Source organism: Strix aluco, chromosome 30 (assembly GCF_031877795.1).
Source record: "Strix aluco isolate bStrAlu1 chromosome 30, bStrAlu1.hap1, whole genome shotgun sequence".
Taxonomy (NCBI): domain Eukaryota; kingdom Metazoa; phylum Chordata; class Aves; order Strigiformes; family Strigidae; genus Strix; species Strix aluco.
In genome coordinates this window covers 933,630-952,799 of record NC_133960.1, presented here as the reverse complement: position 1 = coordinate 952,799, position 19,170 = coordinate 933,630, and the positions used below count along the sequence as shown (strand labels likewise).

At 61.2% G+C, this 19,170-nt stretch overlaps 1 protein-coding gene across 3 annotated transcripts; it reads left to right on the top strand.

The window, feature by feature from the left end:
* Positions 1 to 46: 46 nt before the first annotated feature.
* On the top strand, positions 47 to 17,903 carry SV2A (synaptic vesicle glycoprotein 2A). 3 transcript variants are annotated; one of them, XM_074809182.1, is made up of 14 exons: positions 47 to 109; positions 996 to 1,092; positions 8,448 to 9,223; positions 10,775 to 10,955; positions 11,097 to 11,248; positions 11,329 to 11,462; positions 11,920 to 12,009; positions 12,264 to 12,374; positions 12,474 to 12,562; positions 13,572 to 13,736; positions 13,812 to 13,945; positions 15,628 to 15,831; positions 16,110 to 16,269; positions 17,436 to 17,903. In XM_074809182.1, the coding sequence occupies exons 3-14, from the start codon at positions 8,644 to 8,646 to the stop codon at positions 17,617 to 17,619; spliced, it is 2,184 nt and encodes a 727-aa protein (XP_074665283.1). In that variant the 5' UTR covers positions 47 to 109; positions 996 to 1,092; positions 8,448 to 8,643; the 3' UTR covers positions 17,620 to 17,903. The 3 variants fall into 3 exon arrangements, with proteins under 3 accessions (XP_074665283.1, XP_074665284.1, XP_074665282.1); XM_074809183.1 differs by lacking the exons at positions 47 to 109; positions 996 to 1,092 and adding an exon at positions 4,624 to 5,172 and having other exon boundaries at positions 8,608 to 9,223; XM_074809181.1 differs by lacking the exons at positions 47 to 109; positions 996 to 1,092 and adding an exon at positions 4,624 to 5,172.
* The last annotated feature ends 1,267 nt before the right edge of the window (positions 17,904 to 19,170 follow it).

The window sequence follows — 19,170 nt, the reverse complement described above, 5'->3', positions numbered from 1 at the left end:
CTGTTTGTGATCGAGCTGCCGACCGCTCTCGCCTCGCGCAGGGACGCCTGCGGTGGATTTTGTCAGCACGTGAAAGCTCTGCTGGTACCAAAGCCGCGTATCCCTCTCGGTGAGGCACTGAACGAGGGTCGATGCGCCCGGTCTCTCGCTTTGGCCGGGCTGTTTGTTGGTGGCTGAGGGGCTCCGTGTAATCCCTTACGCCTGCGGTGAAGAAAATGTACGATCGAGGCTTAAAATCCGTCGCATCCTTGGATGCTGTTGTCCCACAGAGCCCAAATAACTGGGCAGGATGTTTGGAGGAGTAATTTGGGAGTGAAACCTGCTCTCCTGAGTCCCTGCCTCGTCCCTCTCTACACAGGGAATTTCTTTGGAAGTGAGATCTCAGATCCTGACGCTCGCAGCCACGTTATAGCTGAGATTGTGGGGATATTGTTAACGGGGCGGGGTGGGGGGCAATAAAATGAGGGTGAAGCTGTCCAACTGGGAGAGGAGGTGGAGCAGATGTGATCTGCGTGTTGTCTCCGCGCTGAGTCCCCAGAACCATCCTGTCTCTCCTCAAATGAGTTCAGCGTCTCGGCGCCGGCGAGACCGTTAATTGGGGAAGTGTAAAAGCGGAGCCTGTGGCTGGAGAGTTTGACGCCTTCCGTGGCAGCTGGAAGGTGTGAGCAGGGAGGGGGCTTTGCTCCCCGCAGAGCTCCTTCGGGGAGGCAGAAGAGTTGGAGGTGGGGAGAGAGGTGTTGGCTTTCTACGGACGAAGCTTTAAATCCAGGTGATTTAAAGACCAAAAAAATCGAAGCGTTTCCAGATATTTGGCCACCCCGGGGTAGTTCTGTGGCTTTATGGGGGGGGTGAGTGGGGACTGTTGTGCTTAGTTTGGTTGTGACTCCTCTTGGAAGGCTGCCGTGGCCCTTCAGTGCTCTACAGAGAAGCCGCCTTGCTCTCAGCCTTGATTTTACTCTTTGCTGGTTTATTTCTGTTCTATTTTAACATCCTAGGGCTAAAACTGACCTTTAGCTCCAATCTGTTCACCCTTGCGGACCAGAGAGGAGGAATGGTGCCGTGCTTCTCTTTTCAGCGTCGCGGGGCGGTTCGGTAAGTGAGATCTGGACAAATTCAGATGGTGGAAGGTTGGGGAGATAGCAGAGCTGATCTATGAGCTTTATTTCTTCGCTGCTTACGTTGCCTTTGGCACGTTGAGTGGCTGCTGAAGGATCCGTGAGATGAACTGGAAGAGCTCCGCGCTTACTTCAGCTGCTCCGGGATCCTCCGTTATCGGAGACAGAAGAGTAACGGCTGGGCTGTGTTTTGCTTTTACCACTGATGAGGTCTCCTGCTGGTCCTTGAGTAGCCATCCTTGCCCAAATCCAGGCTTTTTGGGGACACTTCAGGACTATTAGAGGAGATTTGGGGCTCGCTGTGTTGCCAGCAGTTTCCAGGACTGCTCCTAGGTCTAAGTGGTTGTGGGGGGTTGGTCCTGACTAGGCTGAGCACCGACTGAGGGGGGGCGTTGTTGTGCTCAGCCCAACTTTAACCCCAGCTGCTGAGCTGCCGTGAAGGTTCCCAAGTTTATACAGGGGACACTTAAGTCCAGAGGAGGAAACAGAACTTGCGCAGGGTTCTCCAGCAGACCTGGAGGCACCGGGGTGCTCGCTGAACCTCGTGTGATTTCATTAAACCGCCCACGGGCCTCGGCTGTCTCTGGCCTGAGCTGCTCCAGAGCCCGGCACAATCACATCGGTTCAGTCTCCCTCCGAGGAACGTGCCTGGCAATTACCACTGGATTGTGGCCAGCCTGGAGCCGCTCCACCGCACGCTGCTCTGACGGTGAAATTACGGACAGAGCCCAACGCAAACATCGTTGTCTCGCTGCGGGTAGCGAGGAGGTGGGGGAGCAGGATCCTCGCTGTACTGGCTGTGGCTGGTGGATGAAGTGAGGTCACGGCACTGTTGGGCTCCGGTTCCTCCACCTGGGCTGGGAGGAAAATAAAAAGTGGCTTCGCAGCGGCTGCTCGAAGGAGCAGAGCTGAAGCGGGAGGAGAAAACTGGGCTCAGGTTTAAATGAGCAGTAAATCGTTGCCGGTTAAGAGGCCCGAAGCTGCGAAGGGCTCGGCTGGCTGCTCCTGAGCAGAGAGCAGCTGGGCTGTTGGTGTTTTTCTTAAGAGGGGAGTGTGTTTTAAAGCCCACCTAGAGCTTGTGCCGCTGTGCCTGTGCGGTTCGCCTTTCTCACCTGTTGTTAGGTGTGACTGAGGTAGATATTTCAATCCCTTGTTGCAGCTGATGGGTGTAGAGAACGCGGCAGAGAAAAGCCTCTCTGAAGCTGAACGAGTCTTAAAGCAGCAGCTGCGCTGCGGGGTTTCGTTTGAGGTGGGTGGGGAGCGAGCTGGACCCTGTTTTCGGGCGTGTGGACGTTACGTGGGGCGTCGGTCTCGATGCTGGGCTGGCCAGCAGACGGCGGAAGATTCCGGTGCCAAGGTTTGAGCGAAGCCAAACCTTCCTATGAAAAAATCCACGATAGCTCCAGCAATTGAAAGGATTCCTGGAGTGGAAATAATAACGCCAAGGGGGGAGAGGCTGCTTGCCATCCATCGATCGGGTCTAAACACGTGTCAGGAGGGAGATGTCTCGGTCTCTGCGGACTCGTTGCGATGTTGGGTGACCTTGTTAGCTCGCGTGGGCGAGCGCCGGCTGCGTGGGAAGCACGCAGCCCTCTGAGCTGTGTAAAGCTGCTGCTGAGAGACCGAGACCCCCAAACCCCCCTTCTCCCACCCCAGCCAGTGTCGGACCCCCCTGAGCGAGCCCGGAGCTCGCGGTGAGACGTAGAAGTGGGAACGTGGTGCCTCCTCCTTCACCCCAGCGTCTTAATCCGCACTGGGGCTGCGCTCAGCAGCAGCATCCGCTCCCCCAGTCCCGCCTTCCGCCTGCTCCCTGGGTGCATCTTTTTTGGAGAAAACCAAAGTAAAATGCTCCCGTCTCCGCAGGAGCTCCGGCCCCAGGACAGTCGTAGCCTGTAATTTGGTGCCGTTTGCTGAACAGCTTTGGATTTAATTCCGCAGCAACCTTAGCCTGTCTGGTGCAGACTTCCAAAAGCCTCTGCGCTATGTGTGCGCAGCGAGGGAACAACTTCTATTTTTAATAGCAAAACCAAAATAAAATAGATTAGAGAAGAGAAGAGGAGCTCCCATCAGTGGGCTCTGAGGGTGGGGAATACCCGTGGTCCTGACAGGCTGGGGAGGGAGTGACGAGATCAGTAACCCCCTCCCGATCGTTTGCAGGCAGAAATTTGGGGAGAACCCAGCTTGGACGGCTGGAACGGGTTGATTTGGGGATGGGGGGGACGCGTGCTTGCGGGAACAGAGGGGACCTGCAGCTTGCCGTGACCACTTTGCGAGCCCCACGGTGGCATTTCTGCGCTCTGTGCCCAGGGAAGCCACCGGGACCCCCCCGGAGCAGCCGATCTCCTGGCCGTGGGCCGACCCACCCCTGGTTTTACCCCGTTGCCCCTGGTGTTTAGGCCCTGGCAAATGTGACGTGAGTTGTGGCCCTCAGGGCAGGATTGCGCCGTTGCTCGGTCCCTGCTGCGCCGCCTTTTCCTCTGGTTAAACCCCTTAAAGCCTCGGGGCCGCGTGCGAGCTGGGGGGGGGGTGCTCGGTCGCAGAAGGGAGGGGAGTTGCGGAGATTTGCCCCGACGCATGAGTCAGAACTTGACGAGGAAGCGCCGCTCGCCAGCCAGGCCCAGCTCAGTGAAGCTCTGCACCGGGCCTTATTAGGCGCGGGATTAGCTGGGATGTGACGCTGTCAGAGCGGGCGCCCAGCCCCGACTGCAGCCACCCACTCAGGGGAGAGCCGGGGTCAGCTTTGCAGCTCTCCCACAGGCCTGTCCCACCTCAGTAGCTTGCCTACATTCCCCTTTTGGGGTCATTTCCAGCAATATCACCATTATTTCTCTGCTTCCAGTTTCCTAAATCCCTCCCTGTGCTGGTACCACTGGTGTGGACTGGTCTGAGGTCCTGCTGCCTTGCTGTTCGTGTGCCAGGCTGGGCTGGTTTGGGCCTCGAACACTCTTTCTTCCTCCTCCTGCCATTAAAGGATGGTGTCCCACTGGGGTCTGGTTTGTGCCCGATTTCTGATTTTCACAGAATTCTGTGCCTGGGGAAGCCTGGCCTTGACCCTGACCCTGCCGCTGCATCGCGCGGCTTCGGGGCTAACGCCCGGGCAGCTGAGACCGCCTCAACTCATTGCACGTGGGATGGTCCCGCTTGTGCGAGTGCTCCCAGCCCTGCTCAGCGTGGGGAGCCCCCCCCACACCCCAGCTCCGCACCCCACGTCCCCAGGGAGGGAACTGGAGCACTCGGGCTCCTGATTTCCCGCTGACGGTGGCAAAATGGGGTCGGGTTTGGGTAGCCCGGACCTTGGTTTGCCTCCTGGCCATAACTGCGCTCCTCCTTGCACCCCCCCAAAAAAAAAAGATGTCGGAGGCGTTTGTGCTCTGTCACAACAGAGGGGCCGGGTCTGGCCAGCCCAGGCGGAGACGATTCGATCCGAAGAAATCAAAATTCACCCCCGAGGAGGCCGTGACTCAGATTTGCCGGGTTGCGTTTCCATCCGCTGCGCTGCCTGCGGCTGCAGTGGGCGGCAGGAGCTTGTCAGAGAGGGTCTAAAACGCCGCCAAATCCCCGGGGAGGGAAACCGGGGTGGTGGTGGGGGGACTGGTGATTTGTACACCCCCCCCCCCACACCCTCCGTTAACCATCACCAAAACAGCTTCAACCCAGCGGCTCCGCCACGGGAACCCCCACTCCTGAGGGAGCTCCCCGCCAGCGTGGGCAGCCCGGGGGCGGCATCACCCCCCCTCCCTCCTCATCTCTTTGGCTTCGTTACTAAGGAAAAGCGAGGGGTGAGCCCCCCCCATCCTCCTAGCGGTGCCCCCCCCTCCGCCTTCCCCGGCTCGCCGTTCGCTGTCGCACAGCCCCCCCTCCTCGCCACCTCCCTTCGCTGGGCTGTTGCAATGGACTCTCCCAGTGCTCAGCGTGTGTGTCGGAGGCTGCGGCGTTAACGCTGGGTCTGGTACCCGGGAGCTGTTTTCTCGCCGTGTCCCTGCCGGAGCGGTTCTTCCTCGCGGCGCGGGAGGCAGACGCCGAAGGGAGGGCCGGAGCGCAGCGAGGGCTGAAACAGGTAAGGAGAGAAAAACGCCTTTTTATAAGGCAGATCCCCCTCCTCTCCCCGCTGCTTTTAATTAGCATCCTCGGAGCCGCCGGCTGATGGATGAGGGGTTCGGCTTCTCCTTTCCACTTGGTGTGGCCATTTTGTCCTGGAAAACCTTGCCTCTAGCCTTGCTCTGTCTTTTTACGTGCGTGTTTAAGAGCCTCTTGTCATCCCTCCCGCGCCGTCGTACGGCCGGGGAAGCTCTGCCGAGGGGGATTGGGATTTCAGCACGGGGATGGTTATTTATCGTGGCCGTACCGGCGGGTTTTGGGGAGGGGGAGCGCCGCAGCTCTCCGGGGGGTGGCAAGGGGGGGGGTGTTGGATGATGACCTTGGACACAGGCGATTTAAAACTCTTCTCCATGTCGCCATGTTCTTGCCAGAATGCCAAAAGGCTGGGGGCTGCAGGGTAGGGGGGGCGGGGGGGGAGGACGACACACAGACCCAGGCGAGCGCTAACACGGGATCTCTGGGGGGGGTTTTGGGGTGCACGGCGAGACAGGGCTGCGTCGATCGCTGGCTCCGGTCGGAGGAGACGGGTCTGGAGGCCGATAACCTTGTCTAGGGCTGGCGGTGGCTGCTCCGGCTAACGCCAGGACGGGGCTGGCAGGGCCGGCGGTGTGGTTTCGCAACCAGAAGAGCATTTTTGGGGGCACCACCACCCCCCTCCCCGCCGTGGGTTTTGCGTACGGGGTGGCTGTGGTCGGTGTGATTCCTGCCTTCCCCGGGAAATCAAACCCCTGCTCTCCAAAGCGTCCACGGGTGACGCGCGGCGTTGGCTCGGCCACGCGAGGCTCCCCGGCTCGTGCCGAGCAGCCTCTGGCACCAGAGCGGAGCTGTGACCTTGCTCCCCGGCCCATCTTCTTCCTCAGCAGGTATTTGGCCTCTCTCTGCTCCCCTCTTCCTTTGGCCACTTCCCCCTACGTCACGGTCCATAGAACGCGCCCCGCGGCGCGGCCGCATTGGGAGGCACCGCAGGGAGCCGCCAGCCCGGCTGGAGCAAAATGACCTTGGCCGTGAATCGGCTCCTTCCCGCGGCCTCGGGTGCCAGCGGGGTTTGGCCCAAGGAAGGGCCCGGGGGCCCCCCGGGATGAGCACGGGGCTGGGGTCCCTCCCAGCCGTCCCGGGGAGGAGAGCGCAGGGGGTGAATTAGCGATTTGACGCTGGTTAAAAGCACCTGCCCGGCTTCAGTCAGAAACTGGGGGGGGCCGTGATGTGCCGCAGCACCGGCCCCGCGGCCATGCCCGGCTGCGCAGAGCCCGTGTGGGCTCCCACCCCGGGGGGAGCGCTGCCCGCAGCCCCCGGCTTTTTTGGAAGGGCTAATTTTAGCGTCCCCACCACGGCCTGTCCCCTCGCTCGGGGAGGGGGGACACGGTGGCAGCTGCGTCCCTCTCCCTGCGGCTCAACTCCTGCCTCGCCGTCCCCGCCTGAGATAAAAATAACCTTTTTTTTTTAGGGGGGGGGGGGGGGGAGTCGCCCTGGCCCCCACGGCTGGGTCAGCAGCGCCTGTGCCTGCGGGTCCATTCCTGTCATGAGCTGAGCTGGGCTCTGCAAGGCTCGGGGTGGGGGGGGTACGCTGCCTGCCCTTGGCCTTTGGGGGGGACACTGGGCTGGGGAAGATGGGGAGGGGTGTGGGGACAGGGAGATGCCACCCACAGATTAGAGCCTCTGGGATGTATCCGGACACCCCCTCTCCTCCCCAGACACCAGACCCTGGGGGTGCTCAGGGGGCCCCCAGCACCCACGGGTGCTGTGGTTCAGGTTGCACCGGTGTCTCTCACCCAACACAGCCTGTGGCCGGATCCCTTCTGGAAGCCTCCGCGGGGAGCAGGGCCCGGCACACATGGGCCCTGCCCACCCCCCCCTTAGCCCCCCGTGCCAGGATCGGAGCCGGGACCCCTCCGAGGGGCGGGAAGGTTTTGGGGCACCCCTGTGCCCTTGGGGTCCCCTCGCCGTCCCTCCGGTGCTGTCCGTGTGGCTCCCGAGGAATTGGGGGGTCTCCGGTCCAGGCCTGGTGGTTGGTGGCCACTTGGCAACTGGGGGAGGGAAGCGATGTCCCTGTTGTCCCCCCCGGCTCTTCTGTCCCTCGTGGAGATGGACGCGGAGGGGCCCGATCCGGGCTGCAGCCCACCCCGGGGGGGCTGTGGTGGGTTCCCCCCTCTCCACTGGCGACGGGCGGCGGAGGGGTCCCCTGGCTCACGCTGGCATCAGGGACCCCCCCACACCCTTGGGGTCACCCTGTCCCCCAGGGCCTGACCCCAGCGCTGTCACCCCCTACCCTGAGCTTGGGGGGGGGGGGGGAAATGCAGCTGTGTGGCCACGCCCCCTGAAGCTCATTGGCTGAACAGCTGGGCCGTGCCTCCGCGGCCCCATTGATACCGGTGGGGTGGCCACGCCCCCTGGAGCTCATTGGTCCCTGGCCCGGCCCCATTGAGAGGATGGCGGCGCCTTTTCCCTCAATGGGCTGGGGGGGGGCATCGGTGGCCACAGGGGGGGTCCCCATGGCCTGGGGAATGGAGGGGCTGTGGGACCCTCCTGCTCCCTGCTGGCATCCGTCTCTGCTGGGGTGGTGGGTCCATGCTGGGGGCCATCGCGGCCCTGCAGAGCTCCGGGCTCGGGAACCCCCCTCTGCCCCATCCCCGAGGGCCAGTGGGGTCCCCGGGTGGGCACACGGGGCTGGTGGCCTCGCAGTGGGGAGAGACATGGGCCAACCCCCTCGTGTTTCAGGTTGTCTCGTTTGTCCGTGTGGATCCATCCTCCCCCTCGCCATATCGCACCCGGGGGGTGTCACACTCCCCCCTGCCCATGTGTTTATTTATTATTATTAATAATAATTTTTATTATTTATTAATTATTATAATTTATCAAGGCAGTGCTGGGTTACTAGACACTGGAGAATCCACCTTGGATCCCGCCCCCGGCTCAATGGGTGTCTAAATCCCGCTGAAATGTGGGAGCTTGGAGCCTCCGAGCGAGGGGAGAGGGCACCTGAGCATGGGGGGGCTGGCAGGGCCCCCCCGGAGCTGTCCCCATCCCGTCCCCGCTGAGGGCCTGAGCTGGGCTCGCTGCGCCCGGGCGCTGTGGGGTGGGGGTGCCCCAAATCCTCCCGTTTCCATCCGAGATGGGGGGAAAAAATGCCGCGGGTGCTGGTGGGGGGAGCTGGGAGCGGAGCAAACCCCGGGGTGAGGTGGGACGCGGGGCCGTTCGCACCCTAAAACGGCTCCTGCTTGTGTCCGGACTCCTCAGGTCCGGGCCGGCGTCCGGGGTCCCCCCCGCGTCCCCTCGCAGCCGGTGCCACGCGGATGGGTAGCGCCGCCGCCCGTCTCCCCGCATCCCACCACGGCCGCCGGGCGTGAAGCCCCCGACGCAGAGACACCCCCCCCACACACACCCCCCCCTTCCTCAGCTCCGTCCCGGTGTCCCGGCCGATCCCACCGGCACCATGGATGAGAGTTTCCGAGACCGGACGGCGTTTATCCGCGGCGCCAAGGACATCGCCAAGGAGGTGAAGAAACACGCGGCCAAGAAGGTGAGCAAGGGCATGGACCGCATGCAGGACGAGTACACCAAGCGCTCCTACTCCCGCTTCGAGGAAGAGGAGGATGATGAAGATTACGCGCCTCAGGACGGCTACTACCGGGGGGGCGAGGGAGCCAACGAAGAGGAAGGGGCTTCCAGCGACGCCACCGAGGGCCACGATGAGGAAGACGAGATCTACGAGGGCGAGTACCAGGGTATCCCCCGGCACGACTCGCTGAAAACCGGGGAGCGGTTGGGGGCCGAGGTGGCCGTCGGCGCCTTCGACGACAGCGAGGGCCAGCGGCGGAAGGACAAGGAGGAGCTGGCGCAGCAGTACGAGCTCATCCTGCAGGAGTGCGGCCACGGCCGCTTCCAGTGGACCCTCTACTTCGTCCTGGGACTGGCCCTCATGGCCGACGGCGTGGAGGTCTTCGTGGTGGGCTTTGTCCTGCCCAGCGCGGAGAAGGACATGTGCCTCTCCGACTCCAACAAGGGCATGCTGGGTGAGGAGGGGACGGGGGGGCACGGGGGGCAGGCAGAGGGGTGGGGAGGGACCCGTGGGGGGATGTGGGGGGTACTGGCAGAGGGGAGACGGGGAGGGATATGGGGGGATGCAAGCGGATGGGGATGTGGAGGGACAAGTAGGATATGGGGGGGGCATGAGGGGTGGGGGGACATGGGGAGATGTGGGGAGAGATGGGCAGGTGGGGACGTGGAAGGACATCGGGATATGGGGGACATGAGCAGGTGAGGATGTGGGGGGGACATGGGGGACACGAGCAGGTGGGGATGTGGGGGGACAGAGAGGATATGGGGGACACAAGCAGGTGGGGATATGGGGGGACATGGGGGACATGAGCAGGTGGGGATATGGAAGGATGCAGAGGGACACGAGTGTGAGGAACGTGAGTGGACAGGGGATGTGGGGTGACATGAGCAGATGGGGGGTATGGGGGGACATGAGGGACAGGGGGACGCTTGGAGATGTGGGGAGACACGAGCAAGTGGGGACGTGGGAGGACATTGGGGATATGGAGGACACGGGGGGACACGGGTCTGGGGGACATAAGCAGATGGGGGATATGGGGTGACACGAGGAGATGGGGATATAGAGGGACACTTGGGGTACGGGGGGACACAGGCAACGGGGGGGACAGCTGTGGAGGGACACGAGGAGAAATGGGGGTACAGGGCACAGAGGACGACACAGGGGGCACGACCCAGGGGGTGTGGAGAGACAGAGGGGTGGGGGGACCCCACAAGTTGGGGGATAGACACAAGACATGGGGGGACATGGGGATGTGGGGGGGCGTGGAGATGCAGAGCGAGATGTGGGGACAAGGGGGGACACGGGGGGGGGGTGGTGTATGATGGGAACCCCCCCCCCGGGCATAGGGCTCCCAGCATCCTCCTCCTCCTCCTCCCAGTCCCACACTGGTCCCCACCTGAGCAATGGGGAGAGGGGGGCCGGGGGGGGGCGGTGAACGCTGTGGCACAGTCAGGCCGGGATTTGCAGCCCCCCCTGGCCCCGCAGCCCCCCCCCGGCTTATCTCCCTGCTGCAGCCAGGCACGGCGACGCGGGGGGGGGCTGAGGCAGAGCCCCCCCATCCCTCCTGCCCCGGGGCTGATAAGGGGATGCTGAGAGCAGGTCTGGGGGGGCTGCGGGCGGCTGCGGCGGCCGCACTGCGGCGCGCTCCCCCCTTCTCCGGGGCGCTCACTGCAGCCCGACCCCCCCCCCCCATTGCAGGTGCCCCCCCTTTTCTGAGACCTGGTAAACTTGAAGCAGGAATAGGGGCTGGATGTGGAGGGTATGGGGGGTCCTGGGGGTATTTCTGCCCCCCCGCCCCCCTCATGGTCCCCGAGCAGGACGGAGGGGACAACCCCGATATCTGTCGCATACATGGGGGTCACACCCCCCCCCCGGGGGGGTCCCCGGGCTGTGCTCAGCTCGATGCAGGGGGGTGCTTTGGGGTGCGGGTCCCTGGGTCCCCCAGGACTGACATCACCGTGTCTGTGTGTCTGTCTGTCCCCCCCCCCGTGTCCCCCCCACCCAGGGCTCATCGTGTACCTGGGCATGATGGTGGGCGCGTTCCTGTGGGGCGGGCTGGCCGACCGCCTGGGCCGAAGGCAGTGCCTCCTCATCTCCCTCTCCGTCAACAGCGTCTTCGCCTTCTTCTCCTCCTTCGTCCAAGGCTACGGCACCTTCCTCTTCTGCCGCCTCCTCTCGGGTGTGGGGTAAGGGGGGGGGCACGGCACCCCCACGTCGAAGGGGCCGAGCTCCTTCCCGCTCCCTCGCCGTGCCGGAGTCCCCCCTCCGTTTGCGGCCATGGGGGTGACGGGGAGGGGGGTGACGGTGGTTTTTCCTCCATCCCGCAGCATCGGCGGCTCCATCCCCATCGTCTTCTCCTACTTCTCGGAATTCCTGGCGCAGGAGAAGCGGGGGGAGCACCTGAGCTGGCTCTGCATGTTCTGGATGATCGGGGGCATCTACGCCTCCGCCATGGCCTGGGCCATCATCCCCCACTACGGTAAGAGCCTCCCGGTTCCGGAGGGTGCGGTGAGTTTGGGGGGGGGTCTCAGCACCATCACCCCTGTCCCGTCTCCGTAGGCTGGAGTTTTCAGATGGGCTCAGCCTACCAGTTCCACAGCTGGAGGGTCTTCGTCCTGGTGTGCGCCTTCCCCTCGGTCTTCGCCATCGGGGCGCTCACCACCATGCCCGAGAGCCCCCGCTTCTTCCTGGAGGTGAGGGGGGACCTGGGGGGGGGGGGTCATAGGGCCTTATCCTGCTGGGGGAGGCTGGGGGGGACACAGGGAACCCCCTGAGCGAGTGGTGGGATGGGGGGAACCCAGGCAGGGACCCTGAGTGGGTGGTGGAGATGGGGGGAAATGGGTAGGGACCCCCCAAGAGGGTGATGGGACCCAAGAAAGGACCCTGAGGGGGTGATGGAGATGGGGGGACCCTGGTAGGGACCCCCCAGGTGGGTGATGAGACCCCAGGGACCCCCCAGGTGCATGGTGGGACCCCGAGTGGGTGATGGAGATGGGGGAACCCCACACAGGGACCCCCAAGGGGGTGGCAGGACCCAAGCAGGAACCCCGAGGGGGTGATGGAGGTGAGGGGGGAGCTGGGCAGGGCCCCCCCAGGTGGGACTCGGGGGGCAGGATCGGTCCCGCGGTGACCCCGGGCTCTGCCTTGCAGAACGGCAAACACGACGAGGCCTGGATGGTGCTGAAGCAGGTCCACGACACCAACATGAGAGCCAAGGGCCACCCCGAGAGGGTCTTCTCGGTAAGGTCCCCCCACCCCAGGGGGAGCCCCCAGGCCCCCCACAGCCCCCGGGGTGGGGCTCCTGGGCGAGCAGGGGGCTGCAAATTCCCACCTCTGGGAGAAACACCACCCGGAGGGGGTCAGCCCAGCTTTAAGTGGGGAAACTGAGGCACGAGGTGGGGCCGGGGTCTCACCCGGGAGCCTTGGCCGAGGCTGGTGCTTCCCAGGGTCCCCAGACTGTTGTGTGTGTCCCCCCCCTCCCCGCCCCCCCGCAGGTCACCCACATCAAGACCATCAAGCGGGAGGACGAACTCATCGAGATCCAGTCGGACACCGGCACGTGGTACCGGCGTTGGCTCGTCCGGTTCCTCAACCTCTCGCAGCAGGTGAGGCCGGATCCTGCCCTGGCATGGACCTGCTGCCCCCCCGCCCCCCGCCGTGTCCCTTTGTCACCTCTCGTGTCCCCCCCCCACCTCCCCCCGTAGGTCTGGAGCAATTTCCAGCAGTGCTTCGCACCCGAGTACCGCCGCGTCACGCTGATGATGATGGCCGTGTGGTTCACCATGTCCTTCAGGTGGGGCTGGGAACAGCCCTGGGGAGGGTGGGGGGCACCCAGGGGGGCCGTCAGCCCACGGCGTGGGCAGCACTGGGATGGGACTGGGATGGAGCTGGCAGCACTGGGATGGGACTGGGATGGAGCTGGCAGTACTGGGATGGAGCTGGCAGTACTGGGATGGGGCTGACAGAACTGGGATGGGATGGGCAGCACTGGGATGGGACTGGGATGGGGCTGGCAGTACTGGGATGGGGCTGGCAGCACTGGGATGGGGCTGACAGAACTGGGATGGGACTGGGATGGAGCTGGCAGCACTGGGATGGGGCTGGCAGAACTGGGATGGGATGGGCAGCACTGGGATGGGACTGGGATGGGGCTGGCAGTACTGGGATGGGGCTGGCAGAACTGGGATGGGATGGGCAGCACTGGGATGGGACTGGGATGGAGCTGGCAGTACTGGGATGGGGCTGGCAGCACTGGGATGGGACTGGGATGGAGCTGGCAGTACTGGGATGGGGCTGGCAGCACTGGGATGGGATGGGCAGCACTGGGATGGGACTGGGATGGGATGGGCAGCACTGGGATGGGACTGGGATGGGGCTGGCAGCACTGGGATGGGATGGGCAGCACTGGGATGGGACTGGGATGGAGCTGGAAGCACTGGGATAGGACTGGGATGGGGCTGACAGAACTGGGATGGGATGGGCAGCACTGGGATGGGACTGGGATGGGGCTGGCAGCACTGGGATGGGACTGGGATGGGGCTGGCAGCACTGGGGTGGGACTGGGATGGGGCCGGCAGCATTGGGATGGGACTGGGAGCATTGGGGTGGGACTGGGAGCACTGAGGTGGGACTGGGAGCACTGGGATTGGACTGGCAGTGGGATGGGCAGCACTGGGCCAGGACTGGGAGCACTGGGATTGGACTGGCAGTGGGATGGGCAGCACTGGGCCAGGACTGGGAGCACTGAGGTGGGACTGGGAGCACTGGGCCGGGACTGGGAGCACTGGGCTCTCTCCCCGCAGCTACTACGGGCTGACGGTCTGGTTCCCGGACATGATCAAGCACCTGCAGAACATCGAGTACGCGTCGCGCACCAAGCTCTTCACCCGCGAGAAGGTCCGGCACTTCACCTTCAACTTCACCCTGGAGAACCAGATCCACCGCGGCGGCGAGTACTTCAACGACAAGTGCGTCCGGGGGCCGGGGGGGGGGGCCGGGGCGCCCCCCCGCGCGGTGGGGGTGACGCGCTGGGCTGTCCCCAGGTTCATCGGCCTGAGGATGAAGTCGGTGACGTTCGAGGACTCGCTCTTCGAGGATTGCTACTTCGAGGACATCACGTCCAGCAACACCTTCTTCAAGAACTGCACCTTCATCTCCACCGTCTTCTACAACACAGGTGGGGCCGGGGGGGCCCGTCCCAGGGTGTCCCCAGCCGGGGGGTGCCCCAGGCTCTGAGCCAAAGGCCCCTCTGGGGGTGACGGGACCCCACGCCACGAGGCTTTGGGGGCTTTGGCCGGTTCTTGCCGTCCCGGTCTCGGTGCTCTTCGCCCCGGTGGGGCCTTTGGTCGTCACCTTCTCCCCTCTGCTCGCCCCTTGAACAGCCTGTTTCTGGATTTATGGGGGTTTAATATATTTTTATATATTTATATCTTTTTTTAATATTTTTATATATTTATTTTTATCTTTTTTATATATTTTATATATTTATATTTACCTTTTAATATATTTTTATCTATTTATATTTATCTTTTATATATTTATATATTTATATATCTTTATATTTACCTTACCTTTTAATATATTTTATATATTTATATTTACCTTTTTACATATTTATATATTTATTTATATATTCATTTATATATTTATTTTTATATATTCATTTATATATCTATTTCTATATTTATTTCTATATTTATATAATTTTTAATATATCTATATATATTTATATATATTATTCTATATATTTATATATATTTATCTTTTTATATATGCTTTTTTATTTTTATATATATATTTATATATATATTTATATATCTATTTATATATTTATATAATTTTTATATATTTATTTATATATTTATACATTATTCTATATATTTTTATATATTTATCTTTTTATATATGCTTTTTTATTTTTTATATATATTTATATATTTACTTATATATTTATTTATATATTTATTTCTATATTTATATAATTTTTAATATATCTATCTATATATTTATATATATTATTCTATATATATTTATATACATTTATCTTTTTATATATGCTTTTTTATTTTTATATATATATTTATATATTTATTTATATATCTATTTATATATTTATATAATTTTTATATATTTATTTACATATTTATACATTCTTCTATATATTTATATATATTTATCTTTTTATATATGCTTTTTTATTTTTATATATATTTATATATTTACTTATATATTTATTTATATATTTATTTATATATTTATATATTTATTTATATATTTATTTACATATTTATATAATTTTAATATATTTATTTCTATATTTATATATATAATTCTATATATTTCTATATTTCTCTTTTTACACATGCCTTTTCATTTTTATCTCTATATTTCTATATTTATTTACCGATCTTCTGCTCAACCGTCGTCATGATCCGCTCTCAGACGTCACCGAAAAGCCTCGCGACGTTCCATTTAACACAACTCCGTCCCCATTTCTCTACATTTATCTTTACGTGCTCCGTCCCCTTTACACGACCTTTACACACGTTCACTCACCTCCCGCACAGTCTCCACCGCCGCTCGCTCCCGACCCCCCACAACAGCCCCACCGCCTTCCCCCCACCACCCCCTTCCCCCGCGCCGACCCTTCCACCCCCTCCCCTCGAACCCTCCGCATCCTCCCTCGAGCCCCCGCGCTCCGTTAATTAAACCCATCACCGATACCTAATCACTAATTACTCCTGATAATAACAACACCCAAAGAGTTTCCCCGAGCTTGTTCCTCTGCCGGTCCCCGCGCGGGCGCCAGGCCCGGGGCGGGGGGTGACCCCCTGCTCCCCCCTTTTTGCATCCCGGCAGATCTCTTCGAGTACAAGTTCATTAACAGCCAGGTGATTAACAGCACCTTCCTGCACAACAAGGAGGGCTGCCAGCTGGACTTCAGCGACGACAACAACGCCTACATGATCTACTTCGTCAGCTTCCTGGGCACCTTGGCCGTCCTCCCCGGGAACATCGTCTCGGCCCTTCTCATGGACAAGATCGGCCGCCTCCGCATGCTGGGTGGGTGCTCGGGGGGGTTTGTTTTGGTGCTGAGGGGGGGCGGTGGGTGCTGGCGCAGGGTGCTCAGGGAGGTGGCGGATGCTCCAGCGCCGGCAACGCTCAAGGAACATCCAAGGTTGGGTTTGTCGAGGCGTTGAGCCGGGACTAAGCCATCTCCGACCCGGCCAACCCAAAACGTGAGGGGCCTCGGTGTCCCCTGCGGTGGGTGGGGAGGGGGGTGCTGCTCCCCCCCGTCCCAGCCCTGACATGTCGCCGTGTCCCCCCTCCCCGCCCCGCAGCCGGCTCCAGCGTCATGTCCTGCGTCAGCTGCTTCTTCCTCTCCTTCGGCAACAGCGAGTCGGCCATGATCGCGCTGCTCTGCCTCTTCGGCGGCGTCAGCATCGCCTCCTGGAACGCCCTCGACGTGCTCACCGTGGAGCTCTACCCCTCCGACAAAAGGTGGGGGGGGCACCCAACGCCGGGGCGAGGCGGGAGGGTGCTGGGGGGGGCAAGGCGTGGGGTGCCAAGGGGGAGGTTTTGGGTGCCAGTGGGGAGGTTTTGGGTGTTGGGTGCAAGATGGAGGCTGCCAGGTGTGAGGTCTTGGGTGCTGGGTGCCAGATGTGGGCTCTGGGGGTGAGGTCTTGGGTGCTGGGTGCCAGATGTGGGCTCTGGGGGTGAGGTCTTGGGTGCTGAGTGCAAGGTTTGGGTGCTGGGTGCCAGATGTGGGTCCTGGGGGTGAGGTCTTGGGTGCTGAGTGCAAGGTTTGGGTGCTGAGTGCCAGATGTGGGCTCTGGGGTGAGGTCTTGGGTGCTGGGTGCCAGATGTGGGCTCTGGGGGTGAGGTCTTGGGTGCTGAGTGCAAGGTTTGGGTGCTGGGTGCCAGATGTGGGTCCTGGGGGTGAGGTCTTGGGTGCTGAGTGCAAGGTTTGGGTGCTGGGTGCCAGATGTGGGCTCTGGGGGTGAGGTCTTAGGTGCTGAGTGCAAGGTTTTGGGTGCTGGGTGCCAGTTGTGGGGTGCTGGAGTGTTGGGTGCCAGCTGTAGGGTGTTGGGTGCTCCTTGTGGGGTGCTGGGTGCCAGTTGTGAGGTGTTGGGTGCCAATTGTGGGGCGCTGGGTGCCGGGTGCCAGCTCTGGGGTGCTGGGTGCCAGAACTGGGGTGTTGGGTGCCAGTTGTGGGGTGCTGGGTGCCAGAACTGGGGTCTAGGGTGCCAATTGTGGGGCACTGGGTGCTGGGTGCCAGCTCTGGGGTGCTGGGTACCACTTGTGGGGCGCTGGGTGCCAGTTGTGAGGTGTTGGGTGCCAGTTGTGGGGCACTGGGTGCCGGATGCCAGATCTGGGGTGCCAGGTGCCAGCTCTGGGGTGCTGGGCACCACTTGTGGGGTGCTGGGTGCCGGGTACCACTTGTGGGGTGCTGGGTGCCGGGTACCACTTGTGGGGCGCTGGGTACCACTTGTGGGGCGCCGGGTGCTGGACACAAAGCTCCGAGCCCCGGCCGCAGATCACCAGGTGCCGCCTGGGCCTTTTCAGACGCCGCCCGCGACGCCCAGGGTGGGTGGGGGGTGGCTGCGGGACAAAAGGGGCCTCGCGGGGTCCCCGCGTCTCCACGGGCGCCCCCGTTTTTTCCGCAGGACGACGGCGTTCGGGTTCCTCAACGCGCTCTGCAAGCTGGCGGCCGTGCTGGGCATCAGCATCTTCACCTCCTTCGTGGGCATCACCAAGGCCGTGCCCATCCTCCTGGCCTCCGCCGCCCTGGCGCTCGGCAGCTCCCTCGCCCTCAAACTGCCCGAAACGCGGGGGCAAGTCCTGCAGTGACAGCAGAGGGGGGGGGCTGGGGGAGAGGGGACGACCCCCCCCCCCCGCCATCTCCCTGAGCCAACATCCTCCCCAAACCCCCCCAAAAAAAAAAAAAAAAATCAAAAAAAAAAAAAAATCAAAAATCCCAGCTCCCCTCCCTGCGCTCCCCCCGCCTCCCCAAGCCCGGGGAGGGGGGGGGGATTAGTCTCGTTAGACACTGTGAAACGTCTTCTTGGAGCATTCGGGATCTTTTTCATTTGCACTTGGCCCCCCCAAACCCCTACAGCCCCCCCCCCAAATCCCCAACACCCCCCTCCAACCCCCCCCCCCCCCCCCCCCTCCATTTCTTTTCTCGCTGTCATCCCCTCTGTGAATAGCTGCTCGCTCCTGGGGGGCTGAGGGTGGGGGGTCAGGGGTACCTCGGCCTTTTGCGGGGTGGGGGGGGGACAGGCCCTGTGCTCCCCCCCCCCCAAATCCCCGCTGGGCCTGGGGAGGAGGAGGAGGAGGAGGAGGAGGAGGAGGAGGAAGGCTCCATAGCGGCCTCAGTTTCCCCACCCGGAGCGACAGCGCCCGGCGCTGCACGGGGGGAGGTTGGCAAATCTCCATCTGTACACCCCCCCCCCCCGCTTCAGGGAGGATTTGGGGGGGCACTTGGGGGTTGGACGGTCTTTTGGGGGTGCAGGACCCTTTGGGGGGGGCGCAGCACCGGGGCACGCGCAGCACCTCGGGGTGCTGGGACCGTTGGGGTGTGTGGGCGCCGCATGTTGGGGTGCAGGATCCCTTTGGGGGTGCACGGCGCTTTGGGGGAGGGGGGGGGCACAACCCTCGGGGGGGTACACGGCGCTTTGGGGGGGGCGCAGAACCCCTCGGGGTCTCGGGGCATTTTTAGGGTGCCACCACCTTAAAGCACACGACCCCTTGGGGCGCACGACATTTTGGGGGTGCAGAGCCCCTCCCCGAGCAGAGCACCCCGGGGTCCCTGGCGGTTTGGGGGTGCAGAGCCCCTCCCTGAGCACAGCACCCCGGGGTGCCCGGCGGTTTGGGGGTGCAGAGCCCAGCACCCCGCTCAGGGTGCGGCCACCCCCTGAGCACAGCCCCAGCCCTTCCTCTAATTTTGGGGTGCGGATTCCCAAAACTGCCATTTAATTAATTTTTTAAAACTCGTTTTTAAAGGATTTTCTCTTTCTGGGGGGGGGGAGTGGTGTGGATGGAGGGGGCCGCAGGGTGCTCCCTGCACCCCCTTTCCCTCCCTGCACCCCCTTTTTCCCCCCCTGCACCCCTTTTTCCCCCCCCGCACCCCTTTTTTCCCCCCCCGCACCCCCTTTCCCCCCCCCTCCCAGCCCAGAGCACAAAACCAGCGGTTTGCAAAGCACAAAGCGGCGCCTGGATGCAACACCGGGACCCCCCCCCCAAAAAAAAAAGAAAATTGGGGTCCAGGAGGGGGGTCCTGGGCCTGTGCCCCCCCCCCCCGGGCCAGTCCCCACCAAGGGATGGGAAGTGTTGGTCTATGCAAAAGCGCTTCGGAGGCCCCCAGCTGCCCCCCGATATTTAGGGCAGCCCCCCCCCAGC

What these genes read in the sequence shown, in the direction of transcription:
- SV2A (XM_074809182.1), top strand. Translation starts at nt 8,644, where the DNA reads ATGGATGAGAGTTTCCGAGACCGGACGGCGTTTATCCGCGGCGCCAAG. An exon ending in GCCCCCGCTTCTTCCTGGAG is followed by an intron (nt 11,463 to 11,919) that starts GTGAGGGGGGAC and finishes TCTGCCTTGCAG; the next exon opens with AACGGCAAACACGACGAGGC. An exon ending in TGGTTCACCATGTCCTTCAG is followed by an intron (nt 12,563 to 13,571) that starts GTGGGGCTGGGA and finishes CTCTCCCCGCAG; the next exon opens with CTACTACGGGCTGACGGTCT.